Source organism: Mobula hypostoma, chromosome 1 (assembly GCF_963921235.1).
Source record: "Mobula hypostoma chromosome 1, sMobHyp1.1, whole genome shotgun sequence".
Lineage (NCBI taxonomy): Eukaryota > Metazoa > Chordata > Chondrichthyes > Myliobatiformes > Myliobatidae > Mobula > Mobula hypostoma.
The window spans coordinates 143,871,164-143,891,845 of record NC_086097.1 but is presented as its reverse complement, the minus strand read 5'-3'; the positions used below and the strand labels follow the sequence as shown (position 1 = coordinate 143,891,845).

The 20,682-nt window shown below is 42.2% G+C and overlaps 1 protein-coding gene across 2 annotated transcripts in view; it reads right to left on the bottom strand.

Moving 5' to 3' along the window:
• The window catches only part of LOC134351244 (unconventional myosin-Id-like), a 135,583-nt gene that overhangs the window by 53,669 nt on the left and 61,232 nt on the right, over window positions 1–20,682 (bottom strand). The window contains exons 15-17 of one of the 2 annotated variants that reach the window (XM_063057340.1): window positions 18,425–18,591; window positions 5,810–6,017; window positions 1,046–1,269 (exon numbers count right to left, since the gene is read on the bottom strand). In XM_063057340.1, coding sequence (XP_062913410.1) covers window positions 1,046–1,269; window positions 5,810–6,017; window positions 18,425–18,591 — 599 coding nt within the window. The remainder of the gene's footprint in view (window positions 1–1,045; window positions 1,270–5,809; window positions 6,018–18,424; window positions 18,592–20,682) is intronic. The other variant, XR_010019105.1, reaches the window with a different exon arrangement.

Below are 20,682 nucleotides of genomic sequence, written 5' to 3'. Positions count from 1 at the left end.
AAAGCTGCTTTGATGGACACGGGTGGAAGGGCTTTCTGACTCAAAGGACTTCATTGTTGTAAAAAGCACTCAGAAACATTACAATTTGAGAGAAAGTGACATCAATATTTTGAGCCCGTATCACCAATTAGCTTATTATAGTCTCAAATGCTTTATATTTATACTATATGAAGTGAATGTGTTTTGTAATATAATGGTAAGTTATACAGCAGATATTATTGATAGTCAGTGTTTAAAAGTTGATCTGTATTTAACTCATGATAGTTCTCCACAGTGAGTATGGGTTCAGGATAAAGCACTGTGCAAAAGCCTTAGGCAAATATATATAGTTAGGGCGCCTAATACCTTTGCATAGTACTGCACTTGTCAACATGAAGTGGAGAGTGAGTCTGTAAATCTGGCGGGAGCAACGGATGTTGGGAATGGGGAGGGTGGAGGGCTGCGGGAGAGGCGTGGGACAGGTTGCAGGGAAGGAGAGCCAGGGACAAGGATGGCACGGGTGCAGACATACCCAGCCCTGAGACACTTGATTCTAAACATTTGGTTTATTGATCATTACAGAATGTCTGTCCGGTGCTTCCTGCTGTCTCCCCTCTCCCTGCCCCTTTCTCACTCTCAGTCCACAATAGTGACCCATATCAGAATCAGGTTTATCATTACTCACATATGTCACGAAATTTGTTTCTTTTTGTAGCAGCAGTACAGTGCAGTACATAAAATCACTGCAGTACTGTGCAAAATGTTAGGCACTCCAGCTATGTATATGTGCCTAAGACTTTTGCACTGCATGTAAAGAGAATTCTGTGTTTTAAATGATGTCGGAATTCTTGCCAAGAGAATGTAGTGGGAGTATTATGCTGTTTCTAACACATCCTACACGTGTCATGGTTAGAACCTGAAACCAGGAGTAACAGGGGTTTATGTTGTATCTAATCTGCACTGTCCCTGCTTTGGTAGTGATCAAGAGGAAGTAATGATCATTTTTGCTCTGAATCCGTTATTGCACAGAATAGTTAGCAAAAGTCTTTACAAAAATATGTTTTACCTTCTGAAAAGGTGCTTCATGTTCTCTTCAAATTTGATTAAGACTGTTGGAGGCTTTGGCCAGATCACACTTTTTCCATAGTCATTCATGCCCCTTACATTCTGGAAGCGTGTTATTACCTCCAAGAGATAGGCCTTAACTTTGTACGTCTTGTAACGACTCATGATTGTGTAGACAGCTTTCATGCCTCGGCAACGCTTCCTAGCAAGGGTCCCTCTCCAAATCTGCCAGTGTAAATTGGTAAAGCAGATGGGGAGAATTCTTAGCATTTCCTTGTACATTACTACTAAATCAAATCTCACTGAAGAACTGAGCAGATATTGGCTTGTCCTATGAGGGGGTCAGGGTTCCAATCCAAACCTGATCAATGGAGTGCAACTTTCCACCGTCTCCCCTTTGTGTACAGTGTTTCTCGGATTCAATTAGCATGAATCCCCAACATTAACACTTCATCAGTAATTATCAGAGCACGACTGCTCATTCCACAGAGCATCAACCTGCTATGTTGTTTCAGAAACTGTACGCAGATGTTTATGGTAATTCATCAATTTTTCATCTATAATTCATAGTGAAGTTCTTAATCAAGTAGCAGAAGCCCAGAATGAATTCCATGGGGGATTCATTCAGCAGCCAGCAATATTTCTTCAAACTAGTGGGGAAGGAAGGAGATACAAACACAATGTGTAACAGGACTACTGATGAGGTTGCAGGTAAAGAATACCAGGTGGCCTTGGTTTGGGCACTGCAAAGAGGGCTTTAGTCGACACATAGCCTGATATTATATTTGTCTTGGAACATGCTGGTCGAACAGTGTAATCAGCACTCTACAATGCAACTGATTCACATTACACCACACTTGAGATTGTTACAGAACCTTTATTTTAGCCTGTATTCAAGCCTTCCTGCAACTGCTTGAGGAATGTTTTCTGATATACTGTAGAGGGAGATTTACATATTAAACGTAAAGGAAATAAAATTGGGGAGAGCCGTAATACAGGCGGATAAATCCCTAGCATCGACTTCATACTCTGGCACAAAATCAAGATCTACCTCACACCTCCATGTGTAAACTCCCAAGCGATTTCCCTCGCTACTATAAGAGGTACTTCTGATTAGTGCTTGTGTTTTTATTGTGGACGTGACCCAATTATTTTAACTGAGTAATTTAAATCTAGTTAATTTGATAACAACAAATTGTACAGGGGATTCAGTTGGAGCAAATAGATATTCACATAAGAAAATATTGAGCGGAAGGCAGCCCTGCAAATCTGGGGGAAGGAACTGCTCACTGCTAAGACTGGTCTCTGAATTCTCTGTGGAATTCGTGATGCAGCTTCAGTTACTTGATAAGAATTTTTCTATGAATAATTAATTAGAAATTAGTAAATTGCTGTGAACAGCTGCAGCTTCCATTTATTAAAGCAACAGAGCTGTCTCCTTTTGTTGCCGTTCAGTTGCTGTGCCCTATTTTTCCTTTGCAGGTCTGCACCTTCATATCACCGCCAGTCTGCACTACTTTATCATGGTCATTAATCTGCTTATATTAAGCACACAGAGGAAATAAAAGCTTTTTCGTGCCTTGGAGGTGAAATGGGAACTAAAGTAAAATACAAACACTTCAACGTGCTTTTAATTATGTCGTTTTGCCATGGCATTCTTGCTGCAATGAACTTGGCAGAGCTGACGGTATTAAATAGACACTGTGTGAGCTCACTACACAGACTACAATTTCTGAAATGTTTGTTAATGTAAATTGCATGCTTTAGTTTAAGTTTAAAAAATGTCTTGGCAAAAAACTAGAACAGCATCTTCTGAGAGATTTGCTCCAGGATCAATGTATCTGCTGCACTGCATGAAACCACATTTAGAAATGTGCATGTAAGTGTAGGTATAGGTATGACTTTATAGGTTTTTCTCCACATACTTCCTTACATTTGTGTGCTTGCGTGCATTCCTTTGTATGCGTCTGAATGCATGTGTCCATCAATGTGTGTGACTGGGCACTTGTAAGCCTGTATATCAGCTTGTATTCATGTGTGCCAATCTTTCTATGTGTGTGCTATTGTTCTCAGGTAAATTCATCTGAATACTTGTGTACCTGTGTATACATGCATATTTCTCTGTTTTTGTTTTGTTTTCTGCATGGATGTTTCAGTACATGTGAATGCTTATGTAACTTATGTTGTTGTGTACAGATGCCAATATAGTTGAGCCTGAAAATTTGCCTGCCTCTGCATGTCTATTTGTATATTTATATCTCCAATTATGTTTCCTCATTTGCTACCCCTGTTTTGTTGGTACAGTTTCTAAAATGGGAAGAGTCTATCAATTTAAAGTTCTCCCCCAGGGCCAGATAAATTGCAGCTGTATAAAAGAACCACACATTTATCAAACCCGGCATGAAAAGGCCAAGGTCATCAAAGTAGGCCAGACACCTTCATGTGATTTGTAGAGATCTGACAATGAATAACTGGTTTGTGGATCCACATTCTTCTCTCTATTAATCACTGGTAGCCACAAAACATATCATTCTTCTAAAAGACATAAGCTAAAAATGAAGGCTTTTAAGGAGCAGATTGAAATGCAGACTATTTAAACAACATATCATTCTTCTAAAGACAAGCTAAAAATGAAAGCTTTTAAGGGGTAAATTAAGATGCAGAATATTTAAACATTAATACTGTTAATAGACAGTTATTATTGTTATAAACATAAAATTGGGTAGATTTGAATATCCCATCAATTGCTGTGTTGTAAAGGGAAAGCTTGTTTCCCTTGCTTTAGATCTGACACTCTTGCGGTACTTACAGATGAGACTCTAAAATGAGCCCCATCTGCAGCCATGTGGATGTTAAAGATCTCATGTTTCTAGTCAATGAAGAGCTTTATACTCAAGTATCCTGGTAATTATTTTACCACTTCAAGGAGTACGTGATTGGCAACAGAGTGCTCTGGGGCTTTCTCTGATTCTGAATAATGCTTTATAAATGCAAATTCTTTTTACCCTCATGACAAGAAATATTAGCTTTGTCAATTTTTTTGGAGTTTCAAACAAATTACATCATAAATTCCTTTTTCTTCAATAAAGAGAAACAATTGTGATGGTTGTTGGTGTTTGGAATGTGAATTCATCCAGCTTCAGATGTATAATTTCAGCATGCAGTGCTACTGGGTAAAGTCACATACAGCAAAGCCACTAAGCATCATATCCGACCTCAGAAGAAGACACCATGCTATATCAAGGTACCTTCTCCTCTATTCTAACACCAGCAGTCATTGGTACAGTATATCTGTCAATCAATGATGAATTATGGCCATGGTTATTATGAACACTAGCGCTCCACAAGGATGTGCCTTCAGCCCATTACACTATTCCCCGTATACTCATCACTGCATGGCCAGATTCTGCACTATCTCCATCTACCAGTTTGCAGGTGATACCATGACCACACCTCAAATACTGATGAGTGGGAGTACAGGGAGGGGTTGGAGAGCGTACCGACTTGGCATCATAACAATAACCTCTTCCTCAATGTCAACAAAACAGAAGAGCTGGTCATTGACTTCAAGAAAGGGGGTGGTGCACATCTATATCAATGGTGTTGAGGTTGATAGCTTCAAGTTCCTTGGTGTGAACATCACCAACAGCATGTCGTGGTACATTGACATTGAGATCACAGCCTAGAAAGCTCACACACATCTCTACTTCCTCAGGAGGGTAAAGAAATTTGGCATGTCCTCATTGACTCTGAACAATTTTTATTGATGCACTGTATAAAGCATTCTGTCTGTATGCTGCCCTGCACATGACCGCAAGAAACTTCAGAGAGCTGTGGATGCAGCGCCTCACATTACAGGAACCAGCCTTCCTTCTATACCTCCCGCTCTCTCAGTAAAGCAGCCAGCATAATCAGAGACCCCACTGACCCCGGACACTCTCTTTTCTCCCTCTCCCATCGAGCAGCACATTCAAAAGCCTGAAAGCATGGGCCACCATGCTGTAGGACAGCTCCCGTCCCACTATAATCAGATTCTTCAATGGCCATCTTGTACGATTAGATGCACTACTGGCCCCACAATCTAACTCGTTATGATCTTCCAGTCTGTCATTTACCAGCACTCCACATTTTTGGTAGATTTTACATTTTATTCTGTATTATTGTTTTACCACATTCTAGCTCAATGAATTATGTAATGATTTGATCTGAACAAATGATATGCTAGACAAGCTATTCCACTATACATGTGACAATAATAAATCAATACCAATACCAACTTGTAATGTAACATCAGTCAGGAATTGGATTGAGACAGTCGAAGTCATACAGATTTAAACCAGCAGATAGCAGTGAGAACAACCTTGTGTGTATATATTGCAACCTCTGGATTTCCCAAAGTGCTGTATATTGCAGCTATGTTGGGAAAGTAGCTGTTAAATCAAATGCATCAGCTTCTCAGTACAAAAACATCATAACCTATAACATGTACATCCACCTGAGAGGCCTCACTTTAATATTTCATCTAAAGTTTGGCATCTCTAACAATTTAGCACTAGAGTATTTTAAATGGACACAGCAGTTTGGAAAACTCAGTAGAGAAAGACAGCTTCCCCTCGTTGGGAGTCTATGATACGATTTTAAATTGCCACTAAGAAAGCAAGAAAACAAAATGGGGCAAACAAGAGCTGTTGTGGAAAACTATCAGTACAGAGACACTCTGCTATATCCTCAATGGATTACGAGTTAATCGACTGTGATTCCCTACCTTTTGCAGGAAGAGTACAATGTAGGGAATTTTTTCAGCCCGTTCTTTCTCCAGTTCAAATAAAGTCTGAGGTGTTCGAATAAATAGCTTGGTCTTTCCATAGGCAACATCAGGCTGGAAACCGTGTTGAACTATAATTGCCTGGGTTGCTTCCATGTCTGTTGACATGAGGTGGTTCGGCCAAGTGTACTCGCACGTCATCTTATATCTGGAATATATTTTTAAATACAATGGATTTTAAGGTGTGTTCAAATAATTAATGTGCCTGTAACAAAACACATGTTGTAAATAAAATGGAGTAACTTCACCACATAGATTGCAACAATTCATCTTCTCAAGAGGAAACCAGAATTCCCGTTAACTACCAGTCTTGCCATCTTCCCTCAAAAGTGAATTCAGGAAATGTAGAGGCAAAATCTGAGTAGTCAGGGCATCAAAGGTTATGGTGAGAAGGTGGGGGAGTCGGACTAAATGGGAGAATGGATCAGCTCATGATAAAATGGCGGAGCAGACTCGAGGGGCCAAATGGCCGACTTCTGCTCCTTTGTCTTATGGTCTAAAATAAAATCAAGACATCCAGAGTAGCAGACAAAGGCTTTATTACACAGTACTGATTAATCAGAACAGTCCAGAGAGTCTTTGAGCAAACACAGATTCCCACTTTTGTACTTTTGATATAATCATACAATCAAACAAAGCAGTCATCTTTTGTTTATTCAATTATTTCCCTATGTCTTTGCACAAGAGGTGTTAATTTAATCAATACATTTGCTCTTCTTCCATGATCACATCAATTGATCTTGTCCTTGTCTCATTCTGCCTTTGCTATTACAAGGTTAGTGTTAATCAGATTAACTTCACAATATTCAACAATAGCTTTCAGAGACTTTTCAGATTTAGTTAACAGAAATTCATGCAAGTCTCTCTTTATTTCCCAGCAAAATGTTCTCCAAGGTGCAGCTATACCCAAGGACAAATAGCAATGTCTTCTGTTTCAGCAGTATTTTAATCAAGGATCATTTTAATTCTCAGGGAAACGTACGGCAGAAATGTGGCAAATGTTCAGGGGATAATTGCATGGCATTCTGCAAAGTTATGTTCCAGTGAGACAGAGAAAGGATGGTAGGGTACAGGAACCATGGTGCACAAAGGCTGTTGAAAATCTAGTCAGGAAGAAAAGAAAATCTTACGAAAGGTTTAAAAAACTAGGTAATGATAGAGATCGCCTCACTACAGGAAGGAAGTGGAAACCATAGAAAGGGTGCAGAGGAAATTTAGACCATAAGACCATAAGACAAAGGAGCAGAAGTCGGCCATTCGGCCCATCGAGTCTGCTCCGCCATTTTATCATGAGCTGATCCATTCTCCCATTTAGTCCCACTCCCCCGCCTTCTCACCATAACCTTTGATGCCCTGGCTACTCAGATACCTATCAATCTCTGCCTTAAATACACCCAATGACTTGGCCTCCACTGCTGCCTGTGGCAACAAATTCCATAGATTCACCACCCTCTGACTAAAAAAATTTCTTCGCATTTCTGTTCTGAATGGGCGTCCTTCAATCCTTAAGTCATGCCCTCTCGTACTAGACTCCCCCATCATGGGAAACAACTTTGCCACATCCACTCTGTCCATGCCTTTCAACATTCGAAATGTTTCTATGAGGCCTCCCCTCATTCTTCTAAACTCCAAGGAATACAGTCCAAGAGCGGACAAACGTTCCTCATATGTTAACCTTCTCATTCCCGGAATCATTCTAGTGAATCTTCTCTGTACCCTCTCCAACGTCAGCACATCCCTTCTTAAATAAGGAGACCAAAACTGCCCACAGTACTCCAAGTGAGGTCTCACCAGCGCCTTATAGAGCCTCAACATCACATCCCTGCTCCTATGCTCTATTCCCCTAGAACTGAATGCCAACATTGCATTCGCCTTCTTCACCACTGACTCAACCTAGAGGTTAACTTTAAGGGTATCCTGTACGAGGACTCCCAAGTCCCGTTGCATCTCCAAACTTTGAATTCTTTCCCCATTTAAATAAGAGTCTGCCCGTTTACTTTTTCTGCCAAAGTGCATAACCATACACTTTCCAACATTGTACTTCATTTGCCACTTCTCTGCCCATTCTTCCAATCTATCCAAGTCTCTCTGCAGACTCTCCGTTTCCTCAGCACTACTGGCCCCTCCACCTATCTTCGCAAACTTCCCCTCCACCTATCTTCGCAATCGTCAGCAAACTTAGCCACAAAGCCATCTATTCCATAATCCAAATCGTTGACGTACAATGTAAAAAGAAGCAGCCCCAACACGGGCCCCTGTGGAACATCACTGGTAACCGGCAGCCAACCAGAATAGGATCCCTTTATTCCCACTCTCTGTTTCCTGCCAATCAGCCAACGCTCTATCCATGTATGTAACTTTCCCGTAATTCCATGGGCTCTTATCTTGTTAAGTAGCCTCATGTGTGGCACCTTGTCAAAGGCCTTCTGAAAATCCAAATATACAACATCCACTGCATCTCCCTTGTCTAGCCTACTGGCAATTTCCTCAAAAAATTGTAATATGTTTGTCAGGCAGGATTTTCCTTTAAGGAATCCATGCTGAGTTCTGCCTATCTTGTCATATGCCTCCAGGTACTCTGTAACCTCATCCTTGACAATCGACTCCAACAATGTCCCAACCACCGATATCAAGCTAACAGGTCTATAATTTCCTTTTTGCTTCCTTGCCCCCTTCTTAAATAGCGGAGTGACATTTGCAATCTTCCAGTCCTCTGGAACCATGCCAGAATCTATCGACTTTTCAAAGATTATCGCTAATGCCTCCGCAATCTCCACAGCTACTTCCTTCAGAACATGCGGCTGCATTCCATCTGGTCCGGGAGATTTATCTACCTTTAGACTATTCAGCTTCCCGAGTACTTTCTCTGTTGAAATTGTGACTGCACACACTTCTCTTCCCTGCCACCCTTGAGTGTCCGGTACACTGCTGATGTCTTCCTCAGTGAAGACTGATACAAAATACTAGTTCAGTTCCTCTGCCATCTCCTTATCTCCCATTACAATTTCTCCAGCATCATTTTCTATCGGTCCTATATCTACTCTCACCCGTCATTTACTTTTTATATACTTGAAAAAGCTTTCAGTATCCCCTTTGATATTATTTGCTAGCTTCCTTTCATAATTAATCTTTTCCCTCTTAATGACCTTCTTGGTTTCCTTTTGTAAGGTTTTAAAAACTTCCCAATCCTCTGTCTTCCCACTAATTTTTGCTTCCTTGTATGCCCTCTCCTTTGCTTTAACTTTGGCTTTGACTTCTCCTCAACCACGGTTGCATCCTTTTTCCACTCAAAAATTTCTTCTGTTTTGGAATATACCTGTCTTGTACCTTCCTCACTTCTCGCGTAAACTCCAGCCACTGCTGTTCTGCCGTACTTCCTACCAGTGTTCCTTTCCAGTCAACTTTGGCCAGTTCCTCTCTCATGCCACTGTAATTTCCTTTACTCCACTGAAATACCGACACATCAGATTTTGGCTTCTCTTTTTCAAATTTCACAGTGAACTCAATCATGTTATGATCACTGCCTCCTAAGGGTTCCTTCACCTCAATCTCTCTAATCACCTCCGGTTCTTTACACAATACCCAATCCAGTACAGCCGATCCCCTAGTGGGCTCAACAACAAGCTGTTCTAAAAAGCCATCTCGCAGACATTCTATAAATTATCTCTCTTGAGATCCAGTGCCAATCCGATTTTCCCAATCCACTCACATGTTAAAATCCCCCACAATTATCATAACACTGCCCTTCTGACAAGCCTTGTCTTTACAAGGATGTTGCCTGGATGGGAGAACATGCCTTATGAGAATAGGTTGAGTGAACTCAGCCTTTTCTCCTCGGAGTGACAGAGGATGAGGGGTGACCTGATGGAGGTGTATAAGATAATGAGAGGCATTGATCATGTGGATAGTCAGAGGCTTTTTCCAGGGCTGAAATGGCTAGCTCAATAGGGCCTAGTTTTAAGGTGCTTGGAAGTAGGTACAAAGGAGATGTCAGAGGTAAGTTTTTTACACAGAGAGTGGAGAGTGCATGGAGTGGGCTGCCGGCAGTGGCAGTGGAGGCAGAAATGATAGGGTCTTTTAAGAGGCTCCTGGAGCTTAGAAAAATAGAGGGCTATGGGTAAGCCTAGGTAGTTTCTAAGGTAAGGACATGTTCTGCATAGCTTGGCGGGCCGTAGGGCCTGTATTGTGCTGTAGGTTTTCTATGTTTTTATGTTTAGGTCTAGAAAATTATAAAGCTAGCAGGAAGGAGCTTAAGAATGAAATTAGAGCCAGAAGGGGGCTATGAGAAGGCCTTGGCGAGCAGGATTAAGGAAAACCCCAAGGTATTCTACAAGTATGTAAAGAGCAAAAGGGTAAGATGTCAGAGGATAGGGCCAATCAAGTGCGACAGTGAAAAAATGTGTATGGAACCCGAGGAGGTAGCGGAGGTACTTAATGAATACTTTGTTTCAGTATTCACTACGGAAAAGGACCTTGGCGATTGTAGGGATGACTTACAGTGGTCTGAAAAGCTTGAGCATATAGACATTAATAAAGGGGATGTGCTGGAGCTTTTGGAAAGCATCAAGTTGGATAAGTCGCTGGGACTGGACGAGATATACCCCAGGCTACTGTGGGAGGTGAGGGAGAAGATTGCTGAGCCTCTGGAAATGATCTTTGAATCATCAATGGGGACGGGAGAGGTTCCAGAGGATTGGAGGGTTGCAGATGTTGTTCCCTTATTCAAGTAGAGATAGCCCAGGAAATTATAGATCAGTGAGTCTTACTTCAGTGGTTGGTAAGTTGATTGAGAAGCTCCAGAGAGGCAAGATTTATGAACATTTGGAGAGACATAATATGATTAAAAATAGTCAGCATGGCTTTGTCAAAAGTAGGTCGTGCCTTATGGGCCTGATTGAATTTTTTAAGGATGTGACTGAATACATTGATGAAGGTAGAGCAGTAGATGTAGTGTATATGGATTTCAGCAAGGCATTTGATAAGGTACCCCATGCAAGCTTTTTGAGAAAGTAAGGAGGCATGGGATCCAAGAGGACTTTGCTTTGTGGATCCAGAATTGTCTTGCCCACAGAAGGCAAAGAGTGGTTGGAGATGGGTCATATTCTGCATGGTGGACAGTGACCAGTGGTGTGCCTCAAGGATCTGTTCTGGGACCCCTTCTCTTCGTGATTTTTTATAAATGACCTGGATGAGGAGGTGGAGGGATGGGTTAGTAAATTTGCTGATGACACAAAGGTTGGAGGTGTTGTGGATAGTGTGGAGGGCTGTCAGAGGTTACAGCGGGACATTGATAGGATGAGAAACTGGGCTGAGAAGTGTCAGATGGAGTTCAACCCAGATAAGTGTGAGGTGGTTCATTTTGGTAGGTCAAATATGATGGCAGAATATAGTATTAATGGTAAGACTCTTGGCAGTGTGGAGGATCAGAGGGACCTTCGGGTCCGAGTCCATAGGACACTCAAAGCTGCTGCACAGGTTGACTCTGGTTAAGAAGGCATATGGTATATTGGCTTTCATCAGCCGTAGGATTGAGTTCAAGAGCCGAGAGATAATGTTACAGCTATATAGGACCCTGGTCAGACCCCACTTGGAGTACAGGTACTGTGTTCAGTTCTGGTCACCTCACTACAAGAAGGATGTGGAAACTATGAAAAGGGTGTAGAGGAGATTTACAAGGACCTTGCTTGGATTGGGGAGTATGCCTTATGAGAATAGGTTGAGTGAACTCGGCCTTTTCTCCTTGGAGCAGCGGAGGATGAGAGGTGACCTGACAGAGGTGTATAAGATGATGAGAGTCATTGATCATGTGGATAGTCAGAGGCATTTTCCCATGGCTGAAATAGCTGACATGAGAGGGCACAGTTTTAAGGTGCTTGGATGTATGTAGAGAGGAGATGTCAGGGGTAAGTTTTTTACGCAGAGAGTGGTGAGGGCTGCTGGCTGTGGTGGTGGAGGCAGACACAATAGAGTCTTTTGGACAGGTACATGGAGCTTAGAAAAATAGAGGGCTATGGGTAACCCAAGGTAATTTCTAGAGTAAGTACATGTTTGGCACAGCATTGTGGGCTGAAGGGCCTGTATTGTGCTGCAAGGTTTCTATGTTTCTATGATTGATTAGTTTTGCTAATTCCTACTTCTCTTTATTCCATTCTACAAGAAAGCCTCCAAAATCTTGTATTGGAAAGAAGAGCAGACCTTACTGGTAGTGATTAATTTAAAACAAACAGACTAAGAAAAGTCTTCAGAGATAATCAATTGGCAGGACGTGAAATGTTCAACCAGTGACGGCAGAAGAATCAGAATCCAGCATCTTATAGGGGGCTGGATACATATTTTAAAAATAATCCTTTAAAAGATGATGGAACCACTTTAGGGAAATAGGACGGAATGGAAGATTTCCTCCAAAGATCCCAAAGAGCATAGCACAGAAACAGGCCCTTCCACTCACAATGTTGTGCTGAACCAATTAAATTACTAATCAAATGGCCAAGCTAATCTCTTCTGCTGCACAGTCTGCACAGCCTTCCACTTTCCTCGCGTTGGTGAACCCAACTAAACATCTGAAAAGTCTCGGATGTTTCTACCTCTACCACCACCCCAGAAAGCACACTCCAGGACCCACCACTCTCCATTCAGAGAACTTGCACCTAAAATCTCTTTTGAGATTACCCCCTCTCACCGTAAATCCATACTGTCTGGCATTAGACACTTCAAACCTTGGAAAAAGATATTGTCTGTTTATTCTACCTATGCCTCTCATAATCTTATAAACCTCTATCAGATCTCCCCTTGGCCTCTGCTGCTCCATCCAGGATCCTGAAAAAACTCCGGATAAATACCATCCACAAACCTGGGTGACAGTCAGGAGGGTGAACGGGATTAAACGGCCAGTGCAGAGTACTCCTGGGGCTGTCCTGCTCAGTAACTGGTGTACCACCTTGGATACCACTGGGGGTGGGGGGGGGGGGAATGACCTAGCAGAGGAAAGTCACAGTGGTCAGGTGCCTGGCACTGTGGCTCAGAGGGAAGGGAGGGGGGAGAGGGGGCACACTGTCGATTTGGGGATTCGTTAGTTCGGGGAACAGAAAGGAGGTTTGATTGGATGGGATCGAGATTCCTGGATGGTATGTTGCCTCCCGGGTGCCAGGGGGAGGAACATCTCCGATCAGGTCCTCAGTGTTTTTAAGTGAGAGGGTGAGCAGCCAGAGATCGTGGCCCATATAGGTGCCAATGAAAGGGTAGGAAGAAGGACGAGATTCTGCAAAGTGAGTTCAGGGAGTTAGGTGCTAAGGACAGGAGAGGATGTCCAGGGTTGTGGTGTCAGGGTTACTACCCATGCTACATGCTGGTGAGGTCAGAAACAGGGAGATCAGGCAGTTTAACACATGGCTTAGGAGTTGGCGTAGGAGGGATGGCTTCAGATTTTTGGATCATTGGGCTCTCTTCCCGGGAAGGTAGAACCTGTAGAGAAGAGAGAGTTTGCACCAGAAGTGGAGAGGGACTGATATCCTAGTGGGAAGGTTTGCTAATACTGCACTGTGGCGGGGGTGGGGGGGGGTGAGGGGGGGAGGGAAGAGAGTTTAAGGGGGGGTGGGAACCAGAGTGCCAGAACAGACAATGGGGTGGTTGTACAGAAAGATGTTGTTAAGACAAAGTTAGGAGTCTAAGACTGGGCATGTTGGGACTAATGTTCTGAGCTGTGTGTATTTCATTGCAAGAAGTATTGTAGGGAAGGTAGATGAGCTCAGGGCATGGATCAACACATGGAATTATGCTACCGTAGCCATTAGAGTGACCTCTAAGAGGACCACAATGTTGTCAAGGGGTTGGAGACTTGTTTGCCTCAATGACCCAGAGAGCTATGTTTCCTGGACTCAGGGCTTTATGCTTGGGCTCTTGGCAGGGTTACCCATGCCAAACAGGTGAAAAGGTAGAGGCCAGACTAAGAGTGATCCCCGGGACCTCCACGTTTAGGGGTTCAGCTCAGGGCCAACAACCCTGACTGGTAAAACAGAACTGTTCTGTGAATAGCAATGAAGAATCCTTCTACAACTGAGTGTGATGGTACTGGTGAGTCTTCAGCCAGTACTTGCATGACTGACAGTAGTGAAAACTAAGTTCCGACACGATGGCGGAAGCCCTGAACACCCCCAGAGATGGAGGACTGGCAATAGAGAGCCTGGTTGCAGGAGGGGCAGGACTGGCAGCTCAATATTCTGGGGTTCCATTGTTTGATAAGAGACAGGGAGTGGTGGGGATTAAAGGGAGAGGGGTGGTATTACTAGTCAGGGAAAATGTCACGGCAGTGCTTACAATAAGCTGGAAAATTTGATCAGTGAGGACTTATGGGTGGAACTGAGGAATAAGAAAGGTGTGACCACATTAATGGGGCTATATTATAGACTACCCAACAGTCCATGGGATTTAGAGGAACAAATTTGTAGAGAGATCACAGGCTGTTGCATGAAACATAAGGTTGTGATAGTAGGTGATATTAATTTTCCACTTATTGACTGGGACTGTAAAAGGACTAGATGAGATAGAGTTTGTTAAATGTGTTCAGGCAAGTTCCCTTAATACACATAGAAGTCCCAACAAGACAGTGTGCAATACTTGATCTGTCCTCAGGAAATGAGACAGGGCAAATCACATAAGTTTGTATAGGGAACACTTTGCATCCAGTGATCATAATGCCATTAGCTTCAAGGTAGTTATAGAAAATGATAGGTCTGGTCCTCAGGTTGAGTTTCTAAATTGGAGAAGGTCCAATTTTGATGGTATGGGGAAGTATCTGGCAAGTGTGAAATGGCACAGGCTGTTTTCTGGCAAAGATGTGTTTGGTAAGTAGGAGACCTTCAAAAGTGAAATTTTGAGAGTACTGTGTCTCTATCTGCCTGTATAAAAGGTAAAAGGTACAAAGAATAAAAGGTAAAGATAACAAGTTTAGGTAACAATGGCTTTTGAGATATTGAAGCCCCGGTTAAGAAAAAAAAACAGGTATAGGCAGGTTGGAACTTATGAAGTACTTATGGAGAATAGGACATGCAAGAAAGCACTTAAGAAAGAAATCAGGAGGGCTAAAAGAAGGCATGGGTTTGCCCTAGCAGACAAGGTGAAGGAGAATCCTTAGTGATTCTACAGATGCATTCAGAGTAAAAGGATTTCATGGGACAAAATTGGTCCTCGGAAAAATCAGATTGGTAATCTATGCTTGGAGCCAAAAGAGATGGTGAGATCTTAAAAAGATTGATATCTGTCTTTACTGGGGGCAGAATCTACAGGAGTGAGGCAAAGCAGCAGCGAGGCCATGGATCCTATACAGCTTTCAGAGGAGGGGGGTTTGTTCTTGAGGCAAGTCAGAGTGGACAAATGCCCAGGGTCTGACAAGGTGTTTCCTTGGGCCCTGTGGGAGGTAAGTGCAGAAATTGCTGATGTCCTAGCAGAGATATTTAAATTATCTTTAGCAACAGGTGAGGTAACAGTGGATTTGAGCATTGCTAATGTTGATCTGTCGTTCAAGAAAGGCTCTAAGAATAAATCAGGAAATTATAGGCCAGTGAGCCTGACATCTGTAGTGGAAAAATTATTGGTAGGATTCTAAGGACAGGATATATGAGTATTTGGATAGATAGGGACTGATTAGCAATGGTTAGCATGGTGTTGTGTCTAACCAATTTTATACTTTATTGAGCAAGTTACCAGGAAAGTTAGCAGACAAGGCAGTAGATGTTGTCTTCATAGACTTCAGCAAGGCATTTGACAAGGTTCCGCTTCGGAGGTTGGTCAAGAAGGCTCTAACGCTTGGGATTCAAGATGAGGTAGTAAATTGGATTAGACATTGGCTTTGCAGGTGAAACCAGAGAGTGTTTGTAGATGGTTGTCTGGCTGGAGTCCTGTGACTAGTGGTGTGCCCTGGGGACTGGTGCTGGGGCTGTACTTGTTTGTCACCTATATCAATGATCTGGATGATAATGTGGTTAACTGCATCAGCAAATTTGTGGATGACACCAAGATTGGGATGCAGTGGACAGCGAGGCAGACTATCACAGCTTGCAGCAGGATCTCGACCAGCTGGAAAAATGGGCTGAAAAATGGCTGATGAAACTTGATAGAGACAAGTGCGAGGTGTTGCACTTTGGGAGTGCAAACCAGAATAAGTCTTAAGCCTGATTTATACTTGTGCATATGGGCTACGCTGTAGGCTTGATTTATACTTTTGCGTAGCCCTACGCCGTAGCGAGCATGCATTGTTGTGTCTGCGTCGCTCTGCAATTCACCGCCAAAACGCTAGTTGGCAGTGGGGTTTCTATGCCACTGTGTTGAGTTTCTTCGTTAGAGACATGGACAAGGAAATGCATTTCAAATATTTTCGGGTGTCAGCAGGTAGATTTGACGATTTGGTTCATCGTCTCCAACCATTTATTTCGCATCAGTGTACAGACATGGCGGAGAAAAGCAACTGGAAATGTGTATGAGGAAATGCGATGCTACCAAGCGGACCAATCACAGTTGTTGTGGTCTGCGTCGCTACGACGCGCGAGTTACATTTTTGGGGAGGTGCATGTCACCCTACAGCGTAGGGTACGCTGTACCTACAGCACACATTTGACGCAGAAATATAAATTGGGTTTTACACAGTGAGCAGTAGAGCACTGAGGAGTGTGGTAGAACAAAGGGATCTGGGAATGTAGGTCCATAATTCCCTGAACGTGGCATCATAGGTAGATAGGGTAATAAAGAAAACTTTTGGCACATTGACCTTCATAAATCAAAGTATTGAGTACAGGAGATGGGATGTTATGTTGAAGTTGTATAAAATATTGGTGAGGCCTCATTAGGAGTATTGTGTGCAGTTTTGGTCACCCACCTACAAGAAAGGTGTAAATAAGATTGAATTAGTACAGAGAAAATTTACAAGGATGTTTCTGAGACTGGAGGAACTGTGTTATAAGGAAAGACTAAATAGATTAGAACTCTGTTCCCTAATATGTAGAAGATTGAGGGGAGAGTTGATAGAGATATACAAAATTATGAGAGGCATAGATCTGGTAAATGCAAGCAGGTTGTTTCCACTGAGGTTGGGTGAAACTACAACTAGAGTTCATGGGTTGAGGGTGAACGGTGGAATGTTAAAGGGGAACACGAGAGGAAACTTCTGCACTCAGAGGGTAGTGAAAGTGTGGAACAAGCTACCAGAGCAAGCGAAGGATACAATTCTGATTTCAATGCTTAAGAGAGGTTTGCATAGGTACATGGATGGAAGGGGGATGGAAGGCTATGGTTCAGGTACAGGCCGAATTGACTAGAGAGATAAATGGGCTCAGCATGATCTAGATAGGCCAAAGGGCCTGTTTCTGTCCTGTATTTTTCTATGACTCACTTAAGTAATTGTAGTGTGTTTCCTAATTGTTCACCCACTGACAGGTTGGTCACCTGGCTAGGCTCATTACCCAACACCAGGCCCAGTACAGTCCCTCCTCTTGTTGGACAATCTACGTTTTGATTTACGAAACCCTCCTCGGTGCACCTAACAAGGAAAGTTTGGCATTTGATGACTCAGGCAAGTTCCCAAGAATATTGCTAAGAAAATTAGATACACTGAGCAAATGGGCAAACTTTTAGTAAATGGAGTTCAATGTGAGTAAATCTAAGGGCCTTATATTTCAGATCAAAGATAGGGAACTCAAGTAGGGTGTTGTTCCTCAATGGATATGCAAAATCAGTAAATCTAAGAAGTTCTATCAGTCCAGCACAATGAGAACATCCCCTCTTGGGAACATTGTGAGATTAGGATCAAGATCCGGCTAGTCAGCTCCTCGATTCTTCCCTGCTCTTCAATGAGGTTATCCTTGTACTGCTGCTCAACTCCTTTATTTTGGATGCTTAGATCTAATTAACTAAACGTTAACCTTAGACTTAAAAATTTCATTTCACTGAACTTAAGAGACCTCTGGGTAAATGTGGTCCAGATTTCTATTTCTATTATGAAACAATACTTCATCTTTTCTCATCTCAATTGCTGACTCTAATTTTAAAGTATCTCCCCTTAATCCTGATGCCCCAACACAGTAAAATGTTTCTTGTAAAAGGTCCTTGGTCTTGAAACTTCCATCTTCCATCCATGCTCTGTGCATATCTGTGCCCTCATTATCAGACAAACAGAAACTTCAAGTAGCCTCAGATTGTTCAGTTGTTAGAATTGGAAAGAGCTTTGACTAAACAGAGAAGCTGCTCTATTTGCTGTATAACAGAATCTGGAAATTATCATGAATGAGTGTATATCAAATTGGAGAACTTGGAAAATTAGGTGCTTCCATTCTTAATTTACAATGCATTTACAGGATCAATTTCTCCCAAATACACCAGCAGAATATGACATTTACCATTCAGTAATATGTGTTTTTCACCCATATTCCTTCAACCAGGGCCACAGTCTGTAGACTGGCTTACTATTCTATTGAAAGAATGAATTAGAATTGCAACAGAGAGAAAAACAGATGCCACCTTGTTTACATGTTGTTTCTCTATGCATTGATATGCCGCAATTAGAATTACCTCAGCAGGAAGCGATTGTATGGCTGCCGATAGGCAAATCCAGCTCTTCGCACACGCACATTTTCCAACAGGCCCAGATATTCTACTTGGTGTCTGCAGCGTTCATAATCAAACAGGATTGGTGATTTTTGATCATTGGGCTTGATGCATCGCACATAGTAAGGTTCCTGATTGAAACAAGAGAACGCACTAGGCAATTAAAGTACAAAAGAACTGCAAATATTGGGACTCATAGGCCCACTCTGTCAAAGTGAGACACACCAAATTCATTTACTTCATTATAATAGACCCAGTCCGATTATAGTCATTCCCTTTGTCTAGTTATTCCCAAATTAAAACATTTGAATAAACAATCTCTTTCTCATTTACCCACAATGTATAAAATCAATAGGAATTATTTAAAAAGTCTGAGGTAGACTCAGTTAATCAGTCATCCTTGCATTGATAAAATATGATAAATTGAAGCTATTGACGAATCATAATTAAAGGATCAATTGCATCTGTAAAGAGAGAAACACTATTGGTAAAGGCATGTTAATCATCAGCAACTTGACTGAAAAGAGGTACATGAAAGCAAAGTGAGAGACAGAGAGCAAAAAGAAAATTCAGGAACTGTGAGCTGCAAACAATCTGGAGTCTGGAAAAATGGAAATAATATAACAGGGTGCTGAGCTTCCATTCACAAACAAAAATGGATGATCATTCAGCCAATGGGTTCAGTTCATTCTTTCCCAATAAGTTCTTCATGACCCTCCTTCAGAATACGACATAAAATAATTCAGACCATTAAATACAAAAATTTATGTGGCCAGGAACCATAACCGGAAGCTTTGTAGGCTCATTTTAATTTAGATATTTTGTTCATTAGCTCCCCACAGGGCACTCCCACGTAAGGCCCCAAATGGTTTAGCCTCCCAGAACGGATCACACACAGCAGCAATGACGGGGATGAACAACTGTCCTGATTTCCACTCGTACAGGAGCTGGTTAGTTAATTATAATAGCTCAGAAATATGACAACCATTCAGGAAGGACAAGGAATAACACCAATGCCATCATTTATCTTATTCTGTCTTGGCTCCAAAGGGCTGAGAGCAAACGCGATAAAGAAAAGATAAGCCTGATCCAGAACTAAACTCAGCTCAAGATTTCTTCAGAATAAAGAATGCAAAGTAATTTGGCTGAAAGGATGAATTATTGTAGAAGTAATCAAACACCATTTCTTACAAAAAAAAAGGAATCTAGGATGAGTCTTTCAGATTAAACGAAGAGACCCAACTGGAATACAGATGAGCTAACTAGCATGTGTGAGTGAGAAGCACCAATGATATGTATGTGTTTGAGGTCTGTATTTGGGCTAAGTACGCATGTAAATGAAATGGGAGTGGGCTTTTTGCATGAAAACCATATGCATGTGGATGAGTTGTGTGTATGTGAGACGTGTAAGTGAATGGAGTGGAATGACCGGTAAATGGGAGGCTTTTAGCAATGCAATGGTAAGTGTCCAAGAGCAGCATGTTCCTTTTAGGGTGAAGGGGAAACCTGGCATGTTTAGGAAACCCTGGCTAAAGAGAGATACACATAAAAGTTGCTGGTGTACGCAGCAGGCCAGGCAGCATCTCTAAGAAGAGACACAGTCGATGTTTCAGGCCAAGACCCTTCGTCAGGACTAACTGAAAGAAGAGCTAGTAAGAGATTTGAAAGTGGGAGGGAGAGGATCATGGGACAGGAGGCCTAGGGAGAAAGAAAAGGGGGAGGGGGGAAAACCAGAGGATGGGCAAGGGGAATAGTGAGGGGGACAGAGGAAGAAAAAGGAGAGAGAAAAAGAATGTGTGTATAAAAATAAATAACGGATGGGGTACAAGGGGGAGGTGGGGCATTAGCAGAAGTTTGAGAAGTCAATGTTCATGCCATCAGGTTGGAGGCTACCCAGACGGAATATAAGGTGTTGTTCCTCCAACCTGAGTGTGGCTTCATCTTTACAGTAGAGGAGGCCGTGGATAGACATCATGACATCAGGTTGGAATATTCTGGTCAAGAAAAAGAAGGATGCATGCAATGGGTTTAGGATGATACAAAATTAAGAGGAGTTGTTGATAATACAGAAACATCATAGATTTCGAGATCCTGATCAGTTAGTGATGTGGGTCAAGGAGTGGTAAATAGATTTCAATACTGACAAGTGTAAGGTGATTTGAAAAAGTCAACCAGTCTATGATTTATATTATGAAGGTTAAGGCTATAGGGAGTTTAATGGA